Source organism: Eleginops maclovinus, chromosome 17, assembly GCF_036324505.1.
Source record: "Eleginops maclovinus isolate JMC-PN-2008 ecotype Puerto Natales chromosome 17, JC_Emac_rtc_rv5, whole genome shotgun sequence".
Classification (NCBI taxonomy): Eukaryota; Metazoa; Chordata; class Actinopteri; order Perciformes; family Eleginopidae; genus Eleginops; species Eleginops maclovinus.
In genome coordinates, this window is record NC_086365.1 from 4,852,294 (window position 1) to 4,876,810 (window position 24,517).

The following is a 24,517-nucleotide window of genomic DNA, read 5'->3' on the forward strand; positions in this document are numbered from 1 at the left end:
TTTAAAGTGACGTCTTGTAAGGAGGTAAATTCAAACCCAATACATATTCTCCTTTTAGCTCTAGTTTGGTCTCCAGCATCTCCTTAAGCAGATGTTAGTCAGTCTCCAGTGGCAGAGAGCTTTTCACTAAAAACACTCTTGATATTTTCCAGAATACAAGAAAGATGCGACTGACACAACACAAAGCATTTCTTTATCTCTCTTTTGACTTTCCCTTTAATTTCCCCCGTTCATCCATCTCCATCCATCTTTCACCCTTCTCCGTGTGAAGGCTGTGATTTGCATTCATAACATGCTTAGTGCTGTTGTAGCTGATGTGTGACACCTATCCTCTGAGGGAGGAGCTTTTTTTATCACATCAATCTTCCTTATTGGTATGGAAACCACGTCTAATTCCCAGTTGGTGCTCAGGGCTAATGTATTAAACATACAGTCATTGATTACAGACGGCTAGCCAACATCTTAGTGGACCCCCCTCCAACAAAATCCCCTTTAAAACCTCTAGCTGCCATTTACTATATTCCAAATGTAGGTGTACCACATGCTTGGAGAGTACTTATTAAGATATATATAAAAGATATATGCACCAACAAATGGAACTATTATGTAATAATGTAACTGTTTTAGTTTAAAACCACCAAAGCTAACAATACAGCAAGCTAAGAAGTAAGTTAGCATAATGCAGAAAAAGCAAAGGCAAATTGACTGTGGCCAAAGATGAAGCTGCTGGGAATATCAACATTTCTCTCAAACATAATACAATTAAAACTTAAACACAACAATGCATACAATTAAAATGACAACATATGAACTAATTAAGTATTTAAAACCTTTCGCCACCACTAAAATAAAGTGGGATGGCAAACATTTTCACATTATACTTGCATCTTAATGTATCTAAGATGCAAGTATTTTTATAAAATGCACGTGCTATCATGAAAGGTCTATGTTGATAGCAAGGTGAAGATGGCATAATATGTTTTGGTGTATCTCTCAAGAAAAAGCAGATGATTTGTCCACCAAGGTCATCTCTGATCCTCATGTAACAGCCATATCAGATCTGCAGGGAAAGCTGTCTGAGAACACATTCATAAAGACACACCAGTACACAAGTTACCCAGTGTGTATCGGATTTCTCCCTCCGTCAGATTGTCTTCATGGATTTTTTTAAAGGTTAGATTTACACCGTGAGTGCTGCATGCCATACATACAGAGATCAATTAATAACCCGCCGCAGTCTGTATTTACATGAGTGAATAGTCATTAGTGTATGTGAAAACTGAAACATCATAAACAAGTATCCATAGATGTGAACGAATGTTGCGAGAAAGGCATGTGACTAGAGAAAGACCCATACCCAAAGAAATGTTTGACTAGCTAACCCTTTCTAGTTAAAGTTTTTTGAATAAATTAGGGTCTTGACCTTGCTGTCACATAAATAGACATCAAACAGGCCCTGGGAAGGGTCCATATAGATTACAGTTCAAGTAAACTATAGACTCAATTGTTTTTTGCTTTTTCAAGACAAAGAAACTATTTTTGACCTTCACAATCTGCCATTGTCCAGCATTTTCCGTTGGCAACAGTTGGCGGACTGTACATGGAGAGGACATTAGTGTGAAATCACACACACACACACACACACACACACTCTGGGCGACTGCAATCAGCTTCGCAGTGTCCTCAAGACGCCAGACAGACCTGAGAAACCATGAAAAGTTCCTTTTACACACTGCAGTCCATGGTCATTAGGCACACAGGAATATGTGTGGAAGTGCACGATACGATCCAAGTGGGTTGTCTTAAATTAGAATGGAAGTGTTCAGTATTATCTGCGGGACAGAAAAACATAAATATATAAAAATAAGCTTGTTTAATTAGAGCTGAAACTCATGATTATTTCCTCATTGATAAAATGTGAGTGAGTACTGTGGACAATTCTGATAACTTTTTACCGTAGGTCAAATGTACGTGTTCAGATGCCTTGTTGTATCCAAGTAACAATCCAAGACCCAAAGAAGTTGAATGATATACATAAGCAAAGTAGTAAATCCATACACTTGAGGATGATGAACGTTGAACCAGCTCAGTGATTGATAGTATTACCACGTAACCTCCCAGATCTCATAAACTTGGCTTGATTGTTAAAAAGCATTAGCAGATCTTATGATCAGCCCCAACATTATTAATGGATTTCAAATAACCACCAGTGGATGTTTTCTTAAAGATAGCTTTACAATTCTAATGTCAAATCAGTAACAGAGATACACAGTCCCTGATTAAAAGTATGTGACCAAGGTTACAATAGGGTCAAGGGGGCATTTTTTGGCTGAAATGATTAATCAAAAACCAAATTAGTTGCAGGTTGAATGTCTGTCATTCATTTGTAAATTATTTTCTCTTATATTGTTTACATTAATTGCCATTTAATTATAATTGGTGCTGTATCCATTTCATTTATATAAATATCTGAAACCCTTTTGAATAAATCAATGTGTTCAGATCATGATAACTGAAGAATATTATGTATAAAATATATTTGTTATTACTCCAGTTTTATTGTTTTTTTTTTAAAGACATAAAGTAAAAAAAGTAAATTTGCAAAAGGTAAACACTATGAGGATATGAATATAGACTGAGCCTGGCCTAGACAAAAAACCCTTAATTAGAACAAACATACGGTTTCATCTGTTGCTAAAGCTGTCCTCGGGCGCAGTTTAAAGACCAACTTATCCTGTCCTAAATATATAGCCTATTTTAATCCGTCCTGAGAACAGAAAGAGACTTAATTTCACCTTTCATGTTCCTCTCCACTGTCTGGATGGAAGCCCTTTTGTCTAAAGTTATTGCAAAAAATGATTTGATTTTTTTTATCGCATGAAAGCAGGCTTTAAAAAAACCTTCTACAATATCTAATGTCTTTATAGCTAGGCAATACAAACCCTCAAAGATTCCTTTAACAGAGTTTGGGATGGGAGATGCCTTCTGTGTCGATCCCTTATCTCTGTATTAGCATCTTGCCTGCTTTTGAAGGTCAGGATAATAGAGCATGCATCCAATCTCAGCCTATTATTGTAAAAACATCACAATACACTGTGTTCAAAGTAGAAGAAGCTGCCATGTAGTAAGAAAACAGGTATCTTATCTCACCAGGGTAAGAGTAAAGGTGGTAAGAATAGCAAGGAGACTCAAGGTCAAATATGTTATGAAGGAGATGTTGGCTGTGCCGGGGGCTTCATCAGGCGCAGGACCGCTCAGGAAATGATGTTTCCTTGGGCTGAGAGTTCTCTGATTGTTTCTATATTTAGGGAATTCCTGGGGATCATAGAGGCAAAGATCCGGGGAATGTTGGTGCCCAATAATAACCCCCAGCATCGATTGTATAAGGCATTGTTTCGAACAAACTGTATCAAAGGTGAGTCTCTTCAACCTCAAGTAAACTTTGTAGGAGGCTTGATGACGTGAGCAGTTCTGTGTCTGTGATGGAAACTAATAAAACAAATGGTTTGAAAGGAGAAATGTGTCTTGTTTGGTAGTTTTGGTGACATTGGAGGATTCTGTTCCATACCATTATGTCCAACTTGTAGTGCCAAAAGAGGAGGTTGTTGTGCCAGGTACACAGCATGGAGGAATATAAGCTACTTTCATGCATACGATTAGTGTTTACATGCAGGGTGCGATTTGTAGGGGGGGATGGTGAGGATTTCCCCCCCTCTGGTTTTCCTATCCCTACCTCTGCTAAATTATTTTTATCTCCGGTGGGGACAAGGATTTCCCCCCCTTGATAGCGATGAATGCAACTTAACTGCTAGCCTACTTAAACTCTTGAAATCTAACGATCTTCAGTGTCTTTACATCAGAGTAGGCTATTCAGCAGCCTTCTGGCAGACGGTGCATATTTCTGAACGTCATCGAAAACAAAAACATTGTAACATTTTTGTGCGGGAACTTCGCAGGAAAAACAGCGCTGAACCAAACATGAAACGCGTTCAGAGCAGCATATCATCTTACTTTACAGGACCCATTTGCAGAATTGTGGATAGAAGAGGGCCGAAATGCTGCAGACAATGCCCCGATAGGAAAAACGAAAAAGCCACCACAAATTTGTCACCAGAGCCGACTGTTTACTTTGTCTAGTTTTCCAGACCTGTCCCTGAGTGTTGACAGCACGTTGTGCTATTTAGTGAATTATTTTGAGTGTTTGATTTAAGTTAATTGGAGGGTCTTTTCATGGAGAGCATTGATGCTGTTCTATGGTGCTTTCTGCCTGTTAGTGCGTACGCATGTTTTTGTGACGTTGAATAGAAATCCATGTATGGGTTATTAAAAGTTTTGCCATGTTGTGATGGGGACTAATCCACGGACCCGAAAAAAGGGCCTGTCTACTTTTTGCGTTTTTTTCTCCCTAGTTATGCAAGTTAAAAGTCCAATGTTCTTGTCTATGAATAAATAAAAAAAAACATCCCCCCCTCTGTTTTTTTGTCAAATCGCACCCTGTTTACATGTATACAAACTGTTACCGTAGCCTTTCCCTAACCTTAACCAAGGTACATTTGCCATAGCCGAAATTATCCCCTTATCTCAGTGGCCAGTCACAGATATTGAATCATATTTGCGTTGTACAACTATTCCCAATATTGATGTCATGGTGGATGACCCGACCCAAGTTGCTATAAAATGGAATAAACCATTAAAGTCTGACTTCATAGGAGGGTTTTTCTGTGGAGTCGATGTGTTTGCCAAAATGTCAACATCAGCATTCTGGTTATATAGGGTCTAAATATAGTGCTTGGAAACAGCTGCATTCAGACTCAACCAGCTAACAGCACATTGCAGATGTGTGAAAGCTGAAAATGTAACATTCAGCATGTGTGTTTGCACAACACTGTTTCCCAGTGTCCGCGACACCGGGCGATCTCCACTAATGAACAATCTGCTCGCTGAGGTGTGACCAAAGGCATTGTGATGGGAGCCACACAGTGGACTACTGATGCAGTGAGAGAGAGAGGGAGAAGAGAGAGAGAGAGAGAGAGAGAGAGAGAGAGAGAGAGAGAGAGAGAGGGAGAGAGAGAGAGAGAGTGGGAGGGAGACTGGAACTCAATTCCACACAGACGAACCTACACTAGCTCAGTGAGACGGTCTCCTCTGCAAAACACACACACACACACAGCTGGCCGTGGATTCTGTTTCTCATTCCATTCATCTGCAGGTACGTTTCATCCGTCTCTCTGCATGTGTGTGTTAATCAGCTGCTCCACATCTACTGTAGGAACAGGGATATGGGGTCTGACTCCAATATGCATGCCGTTACACGCTGAGGAACACACTGTGGCTGCAGCTATAGGTAAACCCACTGACACACACTTACATATTGTATTTCCTTTCAAACATGTCATGAGGCTGGTGGTTGATCAAAATGCATTGATGCACATTCGAAACAGTTATGAAAGGGGATTTATTGGCAAAAATAAAATGTGTACAATGGTTGGTCTATATATATATAAGTGTGTCATCTGGATGAACCTGATTGATTAACATCTGTAATTTTAATGATATTCCTGACTAGGATTATGTAATCATTTCCATCCATGTTAGCATAAGGATGTAGAGAATGTTGCATGTGTGTGTTTTTGTCAGCAAAACAGTAAATGCTCTTGCAGGCATGGGTTGTTTATGTGTGTGTGTGTATGTCTCTGTGTGAGTGTGTGACTGGACATTTGCATGTGAGTGCAGCACACTCCCACAAGCGGAACAGCGGAGCCCGAAAGGTGCTGAAATCCCGGGGATTAGCAAGACGTTTTTTGCTTCAGCTGTCACCATGGCAAAGGCAGCCGGTGGAACGCTTGTGTTTTTAGAGCGTCTTTTGTAATCACGCATTCATAAGCTATAGGGCTAACACAAGCATTAGCTCACCACTATCAATGTCATTCTAAAGAATGGGGAATATGTTTGAAGTGGGGATTTAAAGAGGTGGAGTATATGAGGCATGGAAAGTGTGAGGAGAGCCAAACTGAAACAAGAAAAAGGAAAAATTGAGAGAATCAACAAGTTTTTGAGTGCACTATTGATGTTCCTGGAGGATTTCTGCATGTGGAAATGGGATTTGTAAGGTAGCACGTAAAAGATTAGAATAGAAAGGCATTAAACTCGTTCGTAAATAGCATGACTCAGGATGTTTGGTTGTAAAGCTTACATAGTAACCTGTTGGAGTTGTGCCTGTGATGCTGCTCATTTCACAAGAGGTGTCTATTCTCGGACACAAGAGCAGCCCCCATAATGGTCAATAATTACCAGGGACTATTGACTGAAGCTGGCTGCACCATGTCTATGTAGGGATCTGTTACAATGCAGTGAGAGGGAAAAATGGTGCCAAAAAAAGAATTACAGTTAACTTGAATGATGTGACACAAACAGCAGTTCAAGAAATGTTACCAAGGCAGATGTACAAGTGCAAGGATCCTCCCGGTTGATTATTCCCTTTAAAATGCGCACAACAACACATGTTTGCACTTGTTTTAGGAGAACTAGGCATTGGCAATGGAATAGCACAAAATATGGAGGCAAATAATACCAATAATGTGAGGGATTCACATTATTGGTATTGCGTGTAATATCTCTAATCAATCTTTATTGATATACATCGTGCAGTGTTGTCAGTAACAATGAAGTTAATGACCTGTTTAATGACTACAAAACAAATGAGGTTGTAGTTCTGTTTTCGAGGACATTTATTATCCGAAATTAATGTTTTGAAACATCACAAGAATTTGCCCTGGCCGTAATGACACTACATGGACTGATAGATGGATAGTCCGACATCCGCTATATTAAGCTCTCTAACACTTTATAAAGCCCTTCAAATGTACCACTTTATGCTAAATAAATCCCTGCTGGCTTAAAGCGGCCAGTCAGATTGAATTTCTGCATTATTGACATCCCTGCGTAGCGCCAAAGAGAGGACAACAGGAAAGAGCCATATGTTGACTCCTTAGATAGGAGATAGAGCACTGAGAGCTGCAATCCAACAGCATGTGGGAGGATGCACATGTAAATACAAGTGTACCTCCACATTACCATAGGAATAATTCTAGAGTGAGAACTAGTGCTTGTAAATATACACGCCCACACATCAGCACATTCAGAAAACTGTCTCACCAAACAGCAGCCATTTGCAGGGAGGTAAATTACTCCATTATCCTGGACGGTGCCATTGATTCACAGGCCTTCCCGTGCTTATAGCAAGTTTGTTAGGTAGTAATGACACGGTCACACAATCAATCCGTCTCCATTTGTGGCTCCCCTCAGTGGAGAGCCTCTCATTTCAATCACTCAGGAGCGACACTCTTATTCAGTCCCTGCGTTTATCTTACACCTTTCTCTTCTTTTGCTATCATTCTCAGACTCTCCAATCCGATCTTCATCTTTCTCTCTCGTTAGATTTACTACGGTGGCTTTAATATCACCACACAGGGGCTTGTAACTCTGCCCTCATTTAGAAGAAGAGAATTTTCCAGAGAGAAATATGTTACAGCAGGTAGGAGGCTGATTGAGAACAAGATGGCTGATGGTCCTCGGAGAACTGAGAAAGTGGGGGCTTCTCACAAACCCACACACACAGACTAAATTGAAAGGCAGGAGTCTGTTTACAGAGTTAATGAAAGAGGCTCTGGCAACAAACTAAAATGAGCATTAGGGAGACTGCGGCAGAGCTGACTCTCCTGGACGACCGATGCCTCAACTGCATGTCAATACGGTGTCTTTGTCTCTCTTTCTCCTCTATTGCCCTTGTCTTTTGCTCTCTCCCCTTCTCTCCTGCCTCTTTCTACAGTGGCAGGCCGTGTCTTTGTCAGGAGCAGAAAAACAAAACGCCAGTGAAATAATAGAAGGAACTTGTAAATTCCCCACAGACACTTTTTATAGCTCCTTTCCACTTGTTCTGTTGCCTGTCAAACCAGACAATGCTTTCACCAGCAGTCATGGTTCTGATGTGGTGATGAGTGGTGACAAGAAAGTTAAAGGCCCTATCTGGAATGAGGGTAAATCACAAGCTGTGGTTTGTTTTTTTTCATTAACAGCGGCTAGCACTGATATTGAGTTAGCTTCACGGCTAGTAATGTAATCAATCAGTGCATTTCTAATGAAGTTCATGTATTGGGATATAAATAATGGTATAACAACCTAAGCGTCAAAAGTGAATGTGTATATTCACATTATTGTTCATTTAAAATATTCTTTATTGGGGCTTTAATAGATAGTTGTAATGCTATTATCAATAGTTGCATTCAATTCTAAATTGAGCTACTTTTCTGGTGGAGGAGGAGGAGGAGGAGGAGGAGGAGGAGGAGGAGGAGGAGGAGGAGGAGGACAGTGCCAAGATAGCCCTCACCAAAATAAAGAAATAACTTGTGAAGTGAATAAAGTAAAATAAGAAAAAGTAATGTAAATGCTTATGTTATTAAGAATGGGATCAATATATCCTAAAACTTGAAATTTGCATTTTATACATGTAGATGTAAAAGTGATACTGGAGTGATATGTGAGAATGTTAGCAAAACCAAATTATTCCCTCTGTTTAAATCATTGATCAGTTAGGCATCAGATCAACTAAACAGGCAATCAAAGATAAAAGATAATTCACCCCAAGCTTCAAAACTAATGATTATTTTTCTATAAATGATAAAATAAACTCTCAACAGGACATCTTTCTCTTCTGCTTTAAAGGCAGCGCTTAATAGTTTATTGGACATTATGTAAGCACACATAAACAAGAAGGCTACAAGTGTGCATGTGTGGGTGTGTGTACACATGCTCGGACATGCAGAGTCAGATCTAAATTTATTTAAATCATATCTCCGCACGATTGAAATGTGACAAAGTGTGGGCTGGTTGGTGCAAGCTTGAGGTCAGAGTTATCTAAAAACAACCTCACGTCATTGGAAGCTGATTTTCATGTTTAGTTAAATGCTAAAACTAGAAAGTGTGTGGGAATCTTTACATTGGACCGCCCACAGACTTCATAACTCAGCATCTGACTAGTTTTCATCCGTCCAGGTGGGAACAGAGGGGGGAGATGGCAGGCAAATATCCTACAAGCAAGAGCAATAACTTATAAAGAAGGTAGAGAGAACTGGCATGGATTAGGTTGTAAATAAACTTGTCAGAGAAGAACAGAGGATGGAAATGAGTAAAATGACACTCATAAAGAGCATTAGAGCGTGATAGAGAAGCAGGAGAGCACTCTGATAGCTGATTATTGATGTTTGTTTTCCCTCCCACACAAACAGATCTTTCCCTCAGCTTTAAAGAACAAATACATCCACGATTGAAAGAGAACTAGGCCAAAGCTGGGGGTTGAGGGGGGGTTGTAAGTACAGCTAAGGCATACAGGTTGTTGTTCTCACAGGGGAAATTCCTTTGGTGCTCCAGTCTTTTCACTGAGGCAACAGACTAGTGACTTTGAACCACTCTGGGCTCCACAAAAGAAAAGGAGGTCCCTCTTCTCTTATGTTGGCAACCCAGACCCTAATTCTTCACTAACCTCCCCCACCCCTTCTCACACACATTATTTCTTGACCAGTCCTAACTGAGTACCATACATTGCGATGGTAGTCCTTTAAGATTCAGTCTTGTAATTGGTCAGTCCATGTAGCTGCCCAAACACAGCAAGACAGCATGACATAAATACTGACCCCCACAATCCGGGACACCACTAATTGTGGGGTGTCTATAATACTAAAGTCTTGTTGTGATTTGTGGAGGGTAAAATATTTTTTTAAGCCTGCTAAGTTAAGCAGCGTGTAATGGCTGGCATAGTTTTTATACTTCACGTCTAGAAAATAAGCTGAAAAGCAGGTCGCACTTTTCATCGACTCAAATTTAGCTTCCTGAAAGTGGATAAAGTGTGTCACTAAGTGTCTTGTGTGTTCTTGTCTTTTAGGCCATTTTGCCGGAGAGCCCGCCAAACCCGCCTCAGGGAGCAGGAGAATGGAGAACAACATGTGACCTATCCGTGCTCCACTGTCGACAGCATGCTTCGCCTCCTCCGGACCTTGGCTTTTTGCTTCTGGTGTTTTTTGCTACTTCACAAGCAGGCTGTGGCTGACGAAGAGGGCCTTTGGGGACCAACGCCATCAAAAGAAGACCCACCTGAAAAAAAACAAAGCTCCTCCTGGTGGCCCCCCATCCCAAAGTTTCCTTCGATTCCCTCACTACCCTTCAATATTCCCTCCTTTCTACAAAGCAAAGACAGTAAGGATGAGGCTGATGTGTTGACCACAACCACCAAAAGTCTGACAGAACCAATCGATCCCTCGCAAGACAACTCGGGTTCAGGGGAAGGGAGCATTCTTGAAACCTCTGATCCACCCATCACTTCGACTCAGGGGTTCCTAACCGGCGTGACAAAGATAAGAACTGACTCACTTCCCACAGGAACATCAGATTCTCCACACAGCAGCATAGCGCAGAGCCACAATGGTACTCTTGTTTCAGACTCCTACTCTCCCACAAGCAGTTCTGTTAGAAACACTCTGTTCACCGACAGTCCCACCAGCACAAGCACTCCTGGACAAAATGCAACACATACCCTCCTACTGAGGAGCACTGCTCCAGCAGCAGGGCCCAGCATGGGTGCCACTATGCAACACCTCCCAGAGGAACACACTGATAAAGAGGAGGCTGAAGATTTTACAGGAAAGATATCTTTGACGATAGCCCCAGAAACCACAGTACCAACTGCATTGACATGGGCACAAGTCCAAACCACTACAACAACCCCAGGTCTTGTTGAGACCACACTGACCAGCACACACTCTCTGAGGCATATTACTCCCGCTACATCCTCAGAAACCACGTCTGTCAGAAGACCACAAGACTCCACTGTTGGTGTAACCCTCCATGCTGGTGAGGCCACGATGACAGAAACTCTACCCACCCAAAGTGACGCTTACCTGGGCTCCTCTGAGGCCAGGTCGGGGCCCACTGAGGAAAAGCCGGGGGTAATCACCACTGCCAATGGGATCGATCACAAATTAGTGCCAGAATCCATAACAAGCACAACTCAGAGCCAGAGGGTTAACTTCTCAACAGCAGGAGGTAAGCAATGTTAAACAAATCAATGGAGGCTGGATTGACTCTATAGATGTGATCAATCATTGGCAGGCAGGTTTTAAGTGTTCGATAGCTGGCTGTCCAAAGCCTACACACAGGTTGGTTCGATCGATGACATTTCTGACATGGTGAGTGGTGGGGCCGACATTAGCATACATCTCGATCTTGTGAAACGCAGTCAAATTAGTGAATCTAGAATCAACATTCACATGATTGTTATGAATGGTTATGTGTTGGAATTTATGTTCACCTTGCTTGGACAGAGATTCTTACAGGGTGAGTTTGATATAATGTGTTATACTGGGAGGAGGATTTATGGGATGGATATTTGTTGAGGCTACTAATCCTGTGGGCAAACAGTTTTAGCAACATGACGGCTTTCAGGAATGGGAGTTGTTCCGCAACAAAGCAATCAAAACCATCAAAATGCAACATCTTTATTGTAGGCTTCCCGCATACTTTGAACTATTTATTAAAATAGTTTCCATGGCATCAACGCTTGTTGTGCAAGCCTTTTTTGAGTGAAGTGTAATTGTTCACTAAATCTAATTATCAGTAAGTAATTTGTACCCAACTGTTAACTATGAATTAAACAGTGTATAATGAGTTTTAAAGCCGCAAATCCAATCCAACATTGCTTAAACCATTACTTCAGAGAATGGAAGGAGAGGGTATTTGATTGAAATACCGCTCAATGGGGTTTATGTTCCTCACAGAGCAAGAAAATGGAAAGATGATGATCTAAAATAGCTTCTGGTAGCCAGTAGGTTCCAGGAGTCTTTGACACGACATTGAGGCAGTACCTCTTTCTTCACGGCCCATCCCCCAGCTCTGGTGGCAGTCTGGTGTCTGTATGCCTAATGAGCCTTCGGAGGAAGGTCCTCCTCCAGGTACAGACGCATTTATCATGTAGGGTCAAAGGTTGGGCCAGAGAATGATGAGTCGATTATTCTCAGCCTGAGAGACTGTGTCCGGCTGATAAAAGCATGATTGTTTGGAGGATGTTTACACAGAGTAGTGTCTACAATATGTAGGAAATATTGATATTTTCTGGGTGCCTATCTATTAGCTTCTTAATTTATTGCTGGCATGCCACCAAAAGGTCCATTTATATCAGCATTTATATATGTATATCACATACATATTATAAAATCAAACTGATAGTGCCTATATAATTACAGAACCCATTCTGCAAAACAAAAACGAGCAATAAAATGATATTAAATGAACAAAGTGATTACCAAGTGTAACATTCAAATTACAAAACTATACTTGTGTAGTTGTAACGCCAAAATGGAATCACATATTTTCAAAGCTTATCTGCTTATCTTTTAAACAACGCATAGCTAGAAAAAGATCTCTTGGTATGATTGATTTAGTAGTAATCTGGAGCCTTCAGTCATATCACACAATCTTTGCTGCAGACAAAGTCAGAAATTCTGATGCAATATGGTAAAAAGCTAGAACATATGCATTGAGATGGTCAATTAGAGTTTCCGAGGTCAACTTTAGGACATCCCCTTTTGGAGACTTATTGATAGCGATATGTATTGCACAATAAGTAAAGTTACATTAACAGTTAATTTGCTAAAGAAAAAGGTTGAAAGGGAAGCTTTTGAGATCCTGTATCTCCCACTCTGCTTTACGCTGATTGTTTTAAAACTTGTGATGTTTTGTCTACGCCCAGTGTTGTGTCTGTACTTGTTTTCAGTTGTGCATCGTGTGGTGGCCTACAGGAAAGACAAGGGGCTGGGGCTGGGTTAGGGGGGGCTGCTGTGGCCATGTATCAGTATTCCAAGTGCACACTCAGCGAAATCACCTCCTCTCCAGTGGGACCATCGGCTCGCCAGTCACTGTTCACGGATGCTGAACATGCTTCTCGCCATTTAGTCTGGTCCCTCCCTGTTCCCCTCATCTGCTATTTTTTGCCTCTGTACAAACACAAATCCCTGTCACTTTTTCCCAAGGACAGAAATGTCGGCTATGGCTGCTCTGAAGGGTAAAAATGTCGTGACAGGGATCAGGGAAGCTTCTAGTCAGCCATGTAGAAATGAAAACCATTAAAAATATGGTGCATTTAGGCATCCTATTATTCTGCTTGGTGTGTTTTTGGCAAGAGTCTTACAGTGTTTAAACACTCACACCTTGGCAAAGGACATAGGAGGAGACGATTATGAAAATGAAAGCGTGGCCCCGCTGCATTATCATACATTATCCCAATGTGAGCATTCTGTCCGTGTGCTGTGATGTATTTTAAGCTGCACACACTGAATCACTTCCCTGCTGGAGGTGTGGAACATCTTCACCACACAAACAGGTTTTCATTGATTGAGAGGGTGTTCACCATATGGCGATGCCCTTGAGAAGGCTGTCAGGTATCTATAAAAAAAAAAAAAAACAGCTCTGCATCTGTGTCAAATACTCCACTAAAGGATGTCTGATAGCAAGGGCAATAATGAAAAGAGAGAGCAGAAACAGATCAGGGAGGCTGTTGTGATGTGGGGTTGAATATGTAGTCTTTCTAAACCCTCGCAGCCACTGCTGTAAATTCTCTTCCAAAAATGCTTTCCGTTCTCCTGCTCCTTCTTTCCCCTCCTCCCACCGTTTTCATTACTGTATGCCGCACTAATAAGCAGCAGCCTCAACACACTCCATTAATACGTGCAAGGATGAATTGTCTCTTTGACCACAGCACAGTACGAAAAACCTAAAGCACGGCCATTGATTAAGGAAATGGATTTATATGGTGATGCACGTGACATGAATATCTAATGCCCCAGTATGGAATTTACATGGAAAAATGGCATTAATGCAAATTGAAGACTGGGGTGACTTTATATTATGTTAATATTCTCATAATGACTCCTTTAGCCAGAGTTCATGAGCCATACAAATCTGGACGGATTAGGCCTGTTGTTTTTTCGGATTTCACACACAATTCTCTCTCTGAAATATCCAGACTACTGCAAATATGCAATTATAGAACAATCAGGATTATTTTTCACTTCTTTTCAGAGGGTGTAATGCTGTTTGAAAATGCCCTAAATCCCCTAGTAACTATCCTAGAGCTGAGCCAAATTAGCAACGACATGATGAAATTTTGTGCAACTAAAGTCCTAATAATTTTTATTCATCTGACTATGCGCAGCCGACCCTCTAATGTACTGCTATCCAGGCCCTTCCTCTTCTGCGTTATCACTCTAAGCTCAGTGTGTTTGTTACACTCTTCACAAACTCACTCGGGGCTTACTGTACGCAGATAAAGAAGAGTGTAATGGATTCCATTGTTTTCTTTTGTTCATTATTTCTGGAAGCAAAAGATAATGAGGAGCCTCTGGAAATCTATACACTACAAATAACTACCGTGGTTAAAGGGCCGTCATTACCTCATAAACGTTACCCACTGTGGCTGCTACTTTAAATTATGTTTCGGCAAAACATTTAATTGAAAGCAAACTTAAGAAATAGCAACAATAGACAGCACGTCACACATTAGGGTCGTGAAGGCGAAATGAAATGACGTGGTAGTTAAACTAAATCAGTAAAATGATGATTCAGCATATGTGTAATGATGAGCTGTTCAGTAAATCCTCTCTGATCCCTTTTTGCTTTATTTACTCTGTCAGCAGGGTCTATAAATAGCTAGTCATCAATAATTTTGCTTTTGATGTGCTAAAGAGATGCTTTCTATCCATTAGAGAGTGAACTCAGTTGCTAAGTTTTGACAAACAGTATCGTCTTCCAACAATTAATCAACTGAAGGGCGTGATTTTGACTTTTGTGTATTTTGTGATGTGTGTTCTCTTGTGCACCAAACACTGGGACTCATTCCTTAAAGGTCCCCTATTATACTCTTTTTCAATTATATATTATAGGTCTCAGATATATACAAAACATCTCTCTGAAGTGTTTGAATGAAACACCAAACAGATCATTGTAGCATCCCATAAACCCCGCTGTTTCAGCCCTGTTCCAGAAATGCTGATTCTGTGTCTGTAGCTTTAAATGCTAATGAGCTGTTGCTGCTGGCCATGGCCCAAATCATCTGAAAAAAACTCTAGAAGGAGATTCAGGTGATAAGATGGGCGGTTGTTACCTTGGTTGGTTATTGGATAATGGTTGCACAACCCAGAAAAACATTGCTCACAAATTGGCCAAAATTGGATCAACTCATTTTCAAGTTTTTATATAGATAGATCAGGACAAAAAAAGAGAGGGTCTTTCCAAATCTTTACACATAGGGGGGGACATATTTTAATATACTGTATGCAGCTCAAAATATAGCAAGCTATCTTTTGTGAAATAAACATCCGTGGTCATATGTGCGGTTGCATAGACTGCTTTGAAAACTTTGATATCTTGCGATGAACTTGCATTGCTTTAAGCGTGACCTAGATTATACCGTACAATAATAGCCTTCAATGCCTTGTAGCTGCTTTTTTTCTAACTCATTATTCCTCCCACTGGCCTATGCCTCTGCACCTTTTATTAATATTACTTATGAAGTTATAAACTAGCTCTATACTTGCTGTCCCGGGCTTCATCACCAAGTCAGCTCTTCCCATCTGATTCACTCACTGATTTACTCCTAAATCTTATCCATCATTCATTTATAACTTCTGTAAAGCACACAAATGCTGTGCAGAGTGCTGCCTGTGAACACATATTTAGGAGTGAGGGAACCAAAAGGGAAAAGAGAGTGTCTTACAGCCATTACTGTATGATTCTCTCTGTGTTCTGCTTTCATTCTCTCTGTCTCTCTCTGTGATCTTTACGAGGCAGGTCTGGGATCTGGATTTGTGATGGAGCAGGACATACATACACACAAACATGCACACACACATCAGGATGTCAATGTAATTAGACTACAGAGGGCCAGGCTACTGTGCTTTGGATGACTGGCTACAACTAAGTGGGCAATAGGCCGATCCATTTGACAGAACTGGGTTAAGAAATATAGTCCTTCCATGTTCTGCAGTGTGAAATCTCAGACTTGCTGCGAGCCGAGAACGCAGAGGGTTACATTTTCTTTTGGAAAACTGAAATTTGCTTATCCGCTTTATAGGACTTCTTAGAGCTACAGTGTTGTGTCTTTTAAATTGCACTCGCTTCGAAATCGCTCATAGGTTAAATTGCATTTGTTTTCCCAGAGCTGCCAGGCAAGAAGGATAAGGAGGATAAGGAAGGTGTGGTTCCTTCAGCAGACTGGGATGGTGACACAACATTGGCAGACGTTTCCACGCCATACGCTAAGCGGCTCACAACTTCTCCGCCACAAAGCACAGGTGAGCGAACAAATCCCCTGAGATGTAAACAAAGACTGACTCCAAAATGTGTTTGCACTGCCATACTGTTAGGAGGCATCAGTAAAAAGACTGCAGGCTGTTTGTTTTATAGGCTGTCCTGTAGATTTTTCAATATCTGTCAATCTGTCAGAGGACTGGAAGAAACAATTACTCTGCATCTTTTGCCCGAAGCCCCTAATTACTTCCAACATGAGGAGATAACTGCTCGTTCAAACTGTGAGAACCCCTGGGATAGGGAACAAGGCCAACTCGATAAACAAAAATGTCTCTCCTATGAATAACCATTGATCCGGTGACAATAGCTGACTTCAAAAAACTGAAAACACAAACAAGTATTGATTTAGCTCCGGCCAAAGTAGAGAGCTTCAAAATGAGGAGTTGCTGAACAAATCAGTTTCCATAAATAAGTGTAATTTATTCTGTGTTGCAATCTATTCATTATAGCAGGTTGGCAAATTGAACTTATTATAGAAGTGTGATTTATTACTGGGTTAAAGGTCAAACATACATAAACATTAGGCCAAAAGAAAAAGTATATATTCAGACAAAATCGAGGCAAAATTCTATATTTTCATTCGTAAATGCATTTTCAGCCACCCGGAAGTGTTACTAGCATGTGAAACATCTTTGAAAAATATAGTTTCACATTCATAACTGGCTCATTAATTTACTATGATAAAAGAGAAAGTTCAAAATTCAGTAAACAGAGCATTTGTTAGGGACTATTTTCAGTAGAGGAGTAATATATGACTCGCGCTCTCGTGTGTGTTTTGGGAAATAAATTCTTGTATGTTGGATTGAGTCAAATAAACTCTTGTTAGGGTTTTTGGGCAACAGCGGAGGTTTACCCTAACACTCTTTTGCGACAAAGATAGTAGGATCTATTAATTGTTGAATATGAGCAGAATTACAGAAAGAAAGGTTCTCATAATCCCACTTTAAAATCTGGTATACTATCACTATCTCAAATCCCATGTAGATTAGTCCATCATAATGAATTTTACTTCCGGTCAATTATGTTTATTAAAAGATCTCAGCCCAGTTCGCAGGAGCAGATGTAACCCATATTACCTCTCCCAGAATAGCAGATGTAATCAAGTGACTTTCAAAAATAGACCTGTCAAATGTGCCACTCGCTAATGACGGGCCGCTACGGTGCTCTGGGTGCTTCACAAGTGACTGAGTGAAACAATAATGTTAGCAGTCCGTCAGCTATTTGAATGTTTCCTGCCTAAAAGGTAATATCCGTTAGTGATGATATCGGCTGCACATGAACACATTTACAGTTCTCATACCACTCTCCCACTGAACATAAAAGACCAACCGCAGGTGATCTAGCATTAAGTCAAAATGTTAAGAAAGCAGATGAACCCCCAACTCCATGTGTCCAAACCCACACAACTGGCTGCTACTCAGTATTCATGAACTTCTTCATTAGCTCCTGCTAAATTGCTTTTCCTAATGTGAGCCAAAATGAAAATGAAGGCAATCGGTTAAACCGACATGTGGCTCTCAGTTTCTCGCCGCAGAATCAACACGCAGCCAATTAAAAATGAGTGCGTGAGGTTGTTGCCAATTTGACATCAGAAAAATCCTTCACCTTTATTACCTCGGCTGGTCGTCTGATTAAAGCGCCTTACATGAGACCTTTTGAGAATGACTAGCATGTGGATGTGTAATGTGGGTTTGCTCATTTTCTGAAAATGGGTGTGCATTGATCTTTTATACTGCCTGCTGTCGGGCTGTAATTATTAACTAAATCATCCTAAGACAGCTCTAGGATCTTTTTTTTTTATCCATCCTGATTATTATATCAAATATTCACTGTAATCTTTACTTATTAGCTGGAGCACTTATAAAAGAAGGGCTAAAAGTAAAATATTGCCATGTTGACATCAACCTTGATGTATGAAGAATGGCAATGCTATTGTAGAGTAGCGTGCTAGGAATGGCAATCCCTAGAGTAGGTCCTTCCACCACGAACAATTGCATGGTTTCACACAAAATGTTGTACAGACACTTACTTTTCCAGAGAACGAATACTACTAGCTTAAAGACGCCCGTGACAATTTCTCTAAGCACCGTAATCATCCCAAAAATTGTATTTCTCGAAATACTTTCAAACGACTTATGACCTTTCTATCATTCTTGGCTGGAGGCCTCTGTCTTTGTGGTACTGTCTGTTAGCATGCTAACCTGCTAAACTAAGATGGCAAGCATGGTAAATGTTATACCTGATAAATATCCCTCTTAAATGCTAACGCTAGCATGGCTCAACGTACTGCTTTACCTAAATGCAGCTTCACTCAGTTTAAGCTCTGATTTTGGTCTACCATAAAAACCTATATTATCTGGTTATTTGGCTGCTAAACGCTCCACTATGTTGTAATTGTGTCTGTCTGCCGTTTGTTGCTGATAAGGTAAGATAGACTCAGTGGAACCCAAATTCCAAGTCTTAAAAGATAAAATATAGACTTTTTTGTGAGTTAAACTGACATCTCAGTTTGTGCTCAGGCACTTTGCTTTCAGGCTGTGGGTCTACTGTAATGTGTCTGCTATCCCTCGCTTGGGATACTTATTACCACAGGAATGTGTCAGGTGACCAAGCAGCATGCACTGGAACGTAACGCTCTGATCCGTGTACAGTAGTGACCACATACCAAACCCTGTCCAGGCTGCCCGGCCAGCCCCGCAGCTCAGATGTGAAATTTATCGACATGAGCGAGGCAACAAAACTTGGCACTGATTAAATACCTGTCACGTTTTCCACTCGCCTGACTGGCATACAAATCCTCAACATCGCCCTGGAAAGTAAACAAAAGAGTCAAACACTGGACCCCACGTACTTTATCAGTGGCCCCCACATTCGCAATCCTCTCAGCTGTTTGTTTGTTTAACATCTCAGCCCCATTTCCCACACTGCTGCTGTCTGATATGATAGGGTGACACTGTCAGTGCAATCACACACTGCAGGTTTATTTGAGCACTGACATATTTAATGCCCTCATTTAAAGCTGCTAATGTCATATAACTTTCAACAAGGTTAAAAATAGCTTCTCAACATGACACCGGAGTATCACTGACATGGCTTTCAGGCAGTTTGTATGAAGTCAATATGCAGTGGCAACATTATTACAGTAAAACAAATACTGTTATCAATGATTCATCTATTGGTTAGTGACCATACAAGCGGCAAGGCACTAGGTATGGCAATCTCGTTCATTAGGTCGTTCCAATACTGATCGATTAGAAACATCTCAAATACTTATTTGTCAATATTAATGTTAGAATTGTCAAAACCACATTACCATGCTTGTATTAGCATTTAGCTTAAACAGATTTAGCAATCTGCTAGCATAGCTTAGACTGAGAGATCATTATGAAAGTGATGCACAAACGAGCTATCTCAAAGGCATTTCACCTTGTGCTAATGATTATTCAGCAGGGTTCAATTCAAATCTACCCATTAATGCAAAACCAAAGCAATTCAAAAACTAATCTGTCCTTGTTTTTTCTTAAGGGTGTGGTTTAGCTGCCAACAACAGCTCAGGATGTCTAAAATATCTGTTAAAGATGCATCAGCAGCTGAAAGTGAAGTCATAATTCATCGAGCTTGATGTTTTTATCTCAACCTTGGAGAGTGATTCAGCTCAGACGGTTAGGAGACGAATGAGTGAACATTATAAAGATGCATGCAAATTGAAAGGGATTTATGTTGTTTGAATCCAAGCATAGGTTACAGTGATGTTAGAGTGCTTAAAGCAGGCACACACCAATGTTAACCATTTCATCCCCCCCGCCCCCATAGAACCACAAAACTAAACATAAAATGCAATGGAAGCAGCAGCTGCCATGCATTTGATCTATACAATAGGACAAAGTAGACAGCAAAAGCAGAATAACTAAAGCATGAGAGGAGACTTGTAAAAAGCAGGGCAAAAAACTGTCCGCATTTAAAATAATGAACCCACCTATGGGAGTTTTCCCTTTGGAGGCGGCTGTTGAAGGGAAATCATAAACAAAAGAGCACATTAGGGAACCCGGATAGGGTGGGATGGGAAATACAAGAATATATCTCAGAAACGTACATAAAAGGACAGATGTGAAAGACTTAAAACAAAATCCTAAACCACAAAGATCCCACTTGCACATTTTTTTAGGAAATGAATTAAACATCCTCAATCCATACATAAAGATTAAGGGGTTCTGTGGCTGGAGTCTGCACATTTAAGTTCTTTAACTGGCACATAACGTAACCACTGGATATAATATATTCCCCAGGCATTGCAGGACATATTTAAACCCATTAAAAGCGCTGTTTTAAACAAGAGCTAGAATAAGGCTTTATCTCACACATATTACAGCTAAATACTTGTATTAATGTACACTTCATTAAACCTGCCTGCTGTGTGATTTACTGTGCTGTCAGTTCATCAAGTGAATTTGTCCCTGTCTCTGTGGCATGTAGCATCTGGCTCTTTATGGAGGAGTGATTGTCTCTGATCTGCAGCAATAGGACTGATGAGCCTGTGTAGGTGCAAATGAAGGATATGAAGTTAGAATCTGCATTTGACTGCCTTTTTGAAAAGAGCCATTATTAGACATATTCTTTTGAGTAGTAAGAAGAAAGCTTGTGTGTGTTGACAGTTGTGTTTTATGGAAAAAAACAAGGTCTATGATGTGAAGCTCAGTGTAAGGAGACTAGGAGTCTAAACTGCTTTGGTCTTTTTTCTCCATCTGTGAGGCATTATGCTGTGTGAAGTGACTTGTGCGACATCATATGCAATCCTCCAGTAATTGAACTACAAAAATATGTACGGTTCAGATGCGCTTTACAGGCGTCTCTTTAATGTTCACGCAAACACATATTCACAATGTTACCCCTTAGTTTTCCAAAGCTAAACCATCTCCTTTGCAGTGCAAAAACATGTCTAACACAATCATAATTAGCTGCACTCGTATGGAAACTCCAGATGGCTGACGTAATGCAAGAGAAACAAGCTCTGTGGTTCTGAGTGGGCTATTCTCTTACACACTCACTCTCAAACACACACAGTTTGAAGCTGCCTTCATACAAACTTCTAAGCATGATTAGCACATTAGGAGAAAAGCACACTTTCACCATCTTGGCTCGGAGCCAACTTGGTCTCTGAATAAGATAGTTTGAATGTTGATTAAATGCTTCTGTGTAATCTCATGAGTGGACAATTAATATGCTTTGAAGTGAATAACAAGTAGATGTTTACAGCTGCTAGCATCTAGAAGAGTTGGGATTCAGTTGTTCTCTTTATAATTACTCATTAAAATATTACATTTGTTTATCCATCCAGCTATTTAAAAAAAAATTGATGGATACAATTCTACTGTTTTTTTTCCGTAGAAACTCCAACTATTACTCTGAACACGGACGACTGGATGTCCAACAGTGAAGCCACCCTTCTTCCAGACTGCAATAAAGAGCGCTCCGGGATCTGTAACCTCTCCGACTGGGACTACACAACCTCCTCGGACATCAAACCAACACAAAACACCACTGGCACGAACCAAACTGACAATCCCTTCCTGATCCCAGCTCCACCCATGTTGGTGCCGCTGTACACCGACTGGAACAGTGCCATGGCAGCTTGGGGCCTGGCCTGGGAGGCGCATGTTTACGGTGCTGGTTGTATCTTTGCAATGCTAACGCTAGCCTCGGCACTCAATCTGCTCTGCTTGCCTCTACGATGCCCATCCGGATGTGGCTACTTTGCCCTGGTCAGCCTGTTTCTACTAGCTGCTGGTTGCACCAGATCTTTCTCTCTCCTGTACGATGCCTATGGCCACCAGGACCGCCTACCCTCCACAGAGGCTTCACTAATACTCTACGAAGCACCGTTTCCCTGTTTAACAGCAGCCTTCGGTCTGGTTTTCCTTCTCCTGTCCATGCGCTCGAGAATGCAGCTCTCCTACTCAGCTTTCCAGAGACCCTGTTTCCTGTCCTGCCTGGTTGTCATGCACTTTGGTGCCGCATTCGGACCGGTGACCTTACTGAAGTTCTACACGCAAAAGCCTCCCCTTTGCCTCTTTCTTGCACTTATCTCCCGTGGAGCCTTTGTAGCACTGGCCACATTTCTATCTGCTGCCTACTTTGTGTTCTACATCTACGTGCGGGCAGATTCAAAACACATCTACCACCTTAATAACACATCTCCAACACCCGCCGAGCGATACAACCGCTGCCCTTTTGCTGAGAGCCGGGACTGGGATCGTGCAGCTGTAACAGTCTGTATTTCAGCATTGTTTTGTTTAGCCTGTGCAGGACTGCAGTTATTTGCAATGCTCAATGCTATGGGTGTTGCAGGGGGAGAGGAGGTCTTCCACCCTTGGCCCTGGTGGACTTTTCAGTTTAGCTGCAGACTGTGTGAGCTTGGGGTTTGTCTCACCTTGGCCTTGGTGGTTGCACAACCAGTCTACTGTTCTGACCACCTCCCAGCTGCAGGGAGCTGCTGGACCGAACTGTGGGCATCAAAGTCACCCATCCTGCCTGGGAGCTACCAATGGACCCTGAGCCAGCAGGAGAAGCTTGCAATTGTTGATACCATGGGGCTTGGAGAGACAGAGAGCCTTCCTCTTTACACTCTGGTCGATGAGAGGCTTGGTAGCAGTATGAACGGCCTGGACCTTCTCTACCACAGCAACCGGGCCTTGGCATACCGAGACTTGGACTTGGACTTGGACTTCAAGGGTTCAGGGAAACCTGAAAATGGAGGAGGTGGAGATCCCTCAGGTGGATCCTCGTTTACCAGTGACTCCACCACAGACCTGCGACCACCTTCGCCAATCAACCTGCGTCGCAGCATAGACGAGGCACTCTTCAGTGAGGCCCTCTTTCCTATGAGCCTCTTCAGCCCTACTCGCAGCAGTGATCTATCCATAAACAACCACTGTGCACTTCTAAGCAAAGGCCTTTGTGATCCTCTCTCAGCTGACCCTGGACTTTATCGGACCTCTTCCTGCGTTGAGATGGCTTCTCAACCCCCACCCTCTTGCGCTCAATCTCAAGGAGACACTATTGTAGGTGCTCCACCCTCTCCCTCCCTGTCCTCATCCACGAGCTGTTCATCTCCTGAGCGTTGGAGGGGCAGCTCATCCTCTTACTCCCCCTACCGTGAATCTTTCGGAGGCTCCTCGCTGGTCCTCTGCCCGAGCCCAGAGAGACATGGTCAGCAGATTCTGCAGCAAGGGGGTATGGGCCATGTGGCATCCTCTGGCCACCAGGGCCACACTGACCCACTGAGGCACTACCAAACACTTGGCGCTGCCTCACAGGAAAGCCTGGACCTGGACATGTCGTCTGAGGCAGACCGATCCGTGCAAGAGGAGTTCATCAGTGTCTGCAGACAAATCGATGCTTACAGCATCTGCAGCGAGACTATCGATTTATAAAAGGACAGTCTGGTCAAACGGGAGACACAGAAGACTCATTGAGAAGGACTTTAGTAGGGTGACTGTAAAGGACCTTACAACATATTTGGTAGTGCATGGTAGCTTTTGCATTCGCCATAAAAGACCAATAGCTGCCAGATTTACATTTGTGGATGTTTGAAGAGCTTTCTTATGTGGTCATTAGTGAATGTCTATAAGAGTCTAAGTGCCAAGAATGTCAAAAGCCAAAAGGTAATTTGTAACTTTTTCATGTTTGATAAAGGCTGGTTTGATAGACAAAAGAATAGTTACATTTTACTGAGGAGATAACGAGAATTTATTTGTACAAATGTCTTTATTGCATTCAAACATTCCAATAGATAGAACTGTGACTAAAACTAAGCACTTATTAAATACTACTGAAGTCATATGCTTTCACATTCAGCTGAATATCCTTGTCAGTAACTCTAAGCTTGAATAATCGGGATTAGAGTTAAATTTCTATAAATGCTCTGTACCAATATATGCCACACATTTTATTTGCAGCTCTGATACAGCAGCACCCTCTACTGGTAACACCTGCACCATGTTACCTTATCCTTCTACATTTAATGGACTGTGCTTCTACATACACTGACTACCACTTCTTTTGACCAGCTTACTAATTTATTTATGTGCAAACATAACTTTGCTAAGCA

The 24,517-nt window shown here is 41.5% G+C and overlaps 1 protein-coding gene across 1 annotated transcript; it reads left to right on the forward strand.

The window, feature by feature from the left end:
• The first annotated feature begins 5,112 nt into the window (after positions 1–5,112).
• prrt4b (proline rich transmembrane protein 4b) lies at positions 5,113–24,513 on the forward strand. The gene is made up of 4 exons (XM_063905446.1): positions 5,113–5,209; positions 9,938–11,094; positions 16,260–16,394; positions 21,796–24,513. The coding sequence occupies exons 2-4, from the start codon at positions 10,029–10,031 to the stop codon at positions 23,838–23,840; spliced, it is 3,246 nt and encodes a 1,081-aa protein (XP_063761516.1). The 5' UTR covers positions 5,113–5,209; positions 9,938–10,028; the 3' UTR covers positions 23,841–24,513.
• Positions 24,514–24,517: the final 4 nt, after the last annotated feature.

Excerpts from the sequence above, each read along its gene's own strand:
- prrt4b (XM_063905446.1), top strand. The coding sequence starts at position 10,029 with ATGCTTCGCCTCCTCCGGACCTTGGCTTTTTGCTTCTGGTGTTTTTTG. Across the intron at positions 11,095-16,259 it reads TAACTTCTCAACAGCAGGAG|AGCTGCCAGGCAAGAAGGAT; the intron begins GTAAGCAATGTT and ends TTGTTTTCCCAG. Across the intron at positions 16,395-21,795 it reads TTCTCCGCCACAAAGCACAG|AAACTCCAACTATTACTCTG; the intron begins GTGAGCGAACAA and ends TTTTTTCCGTAG.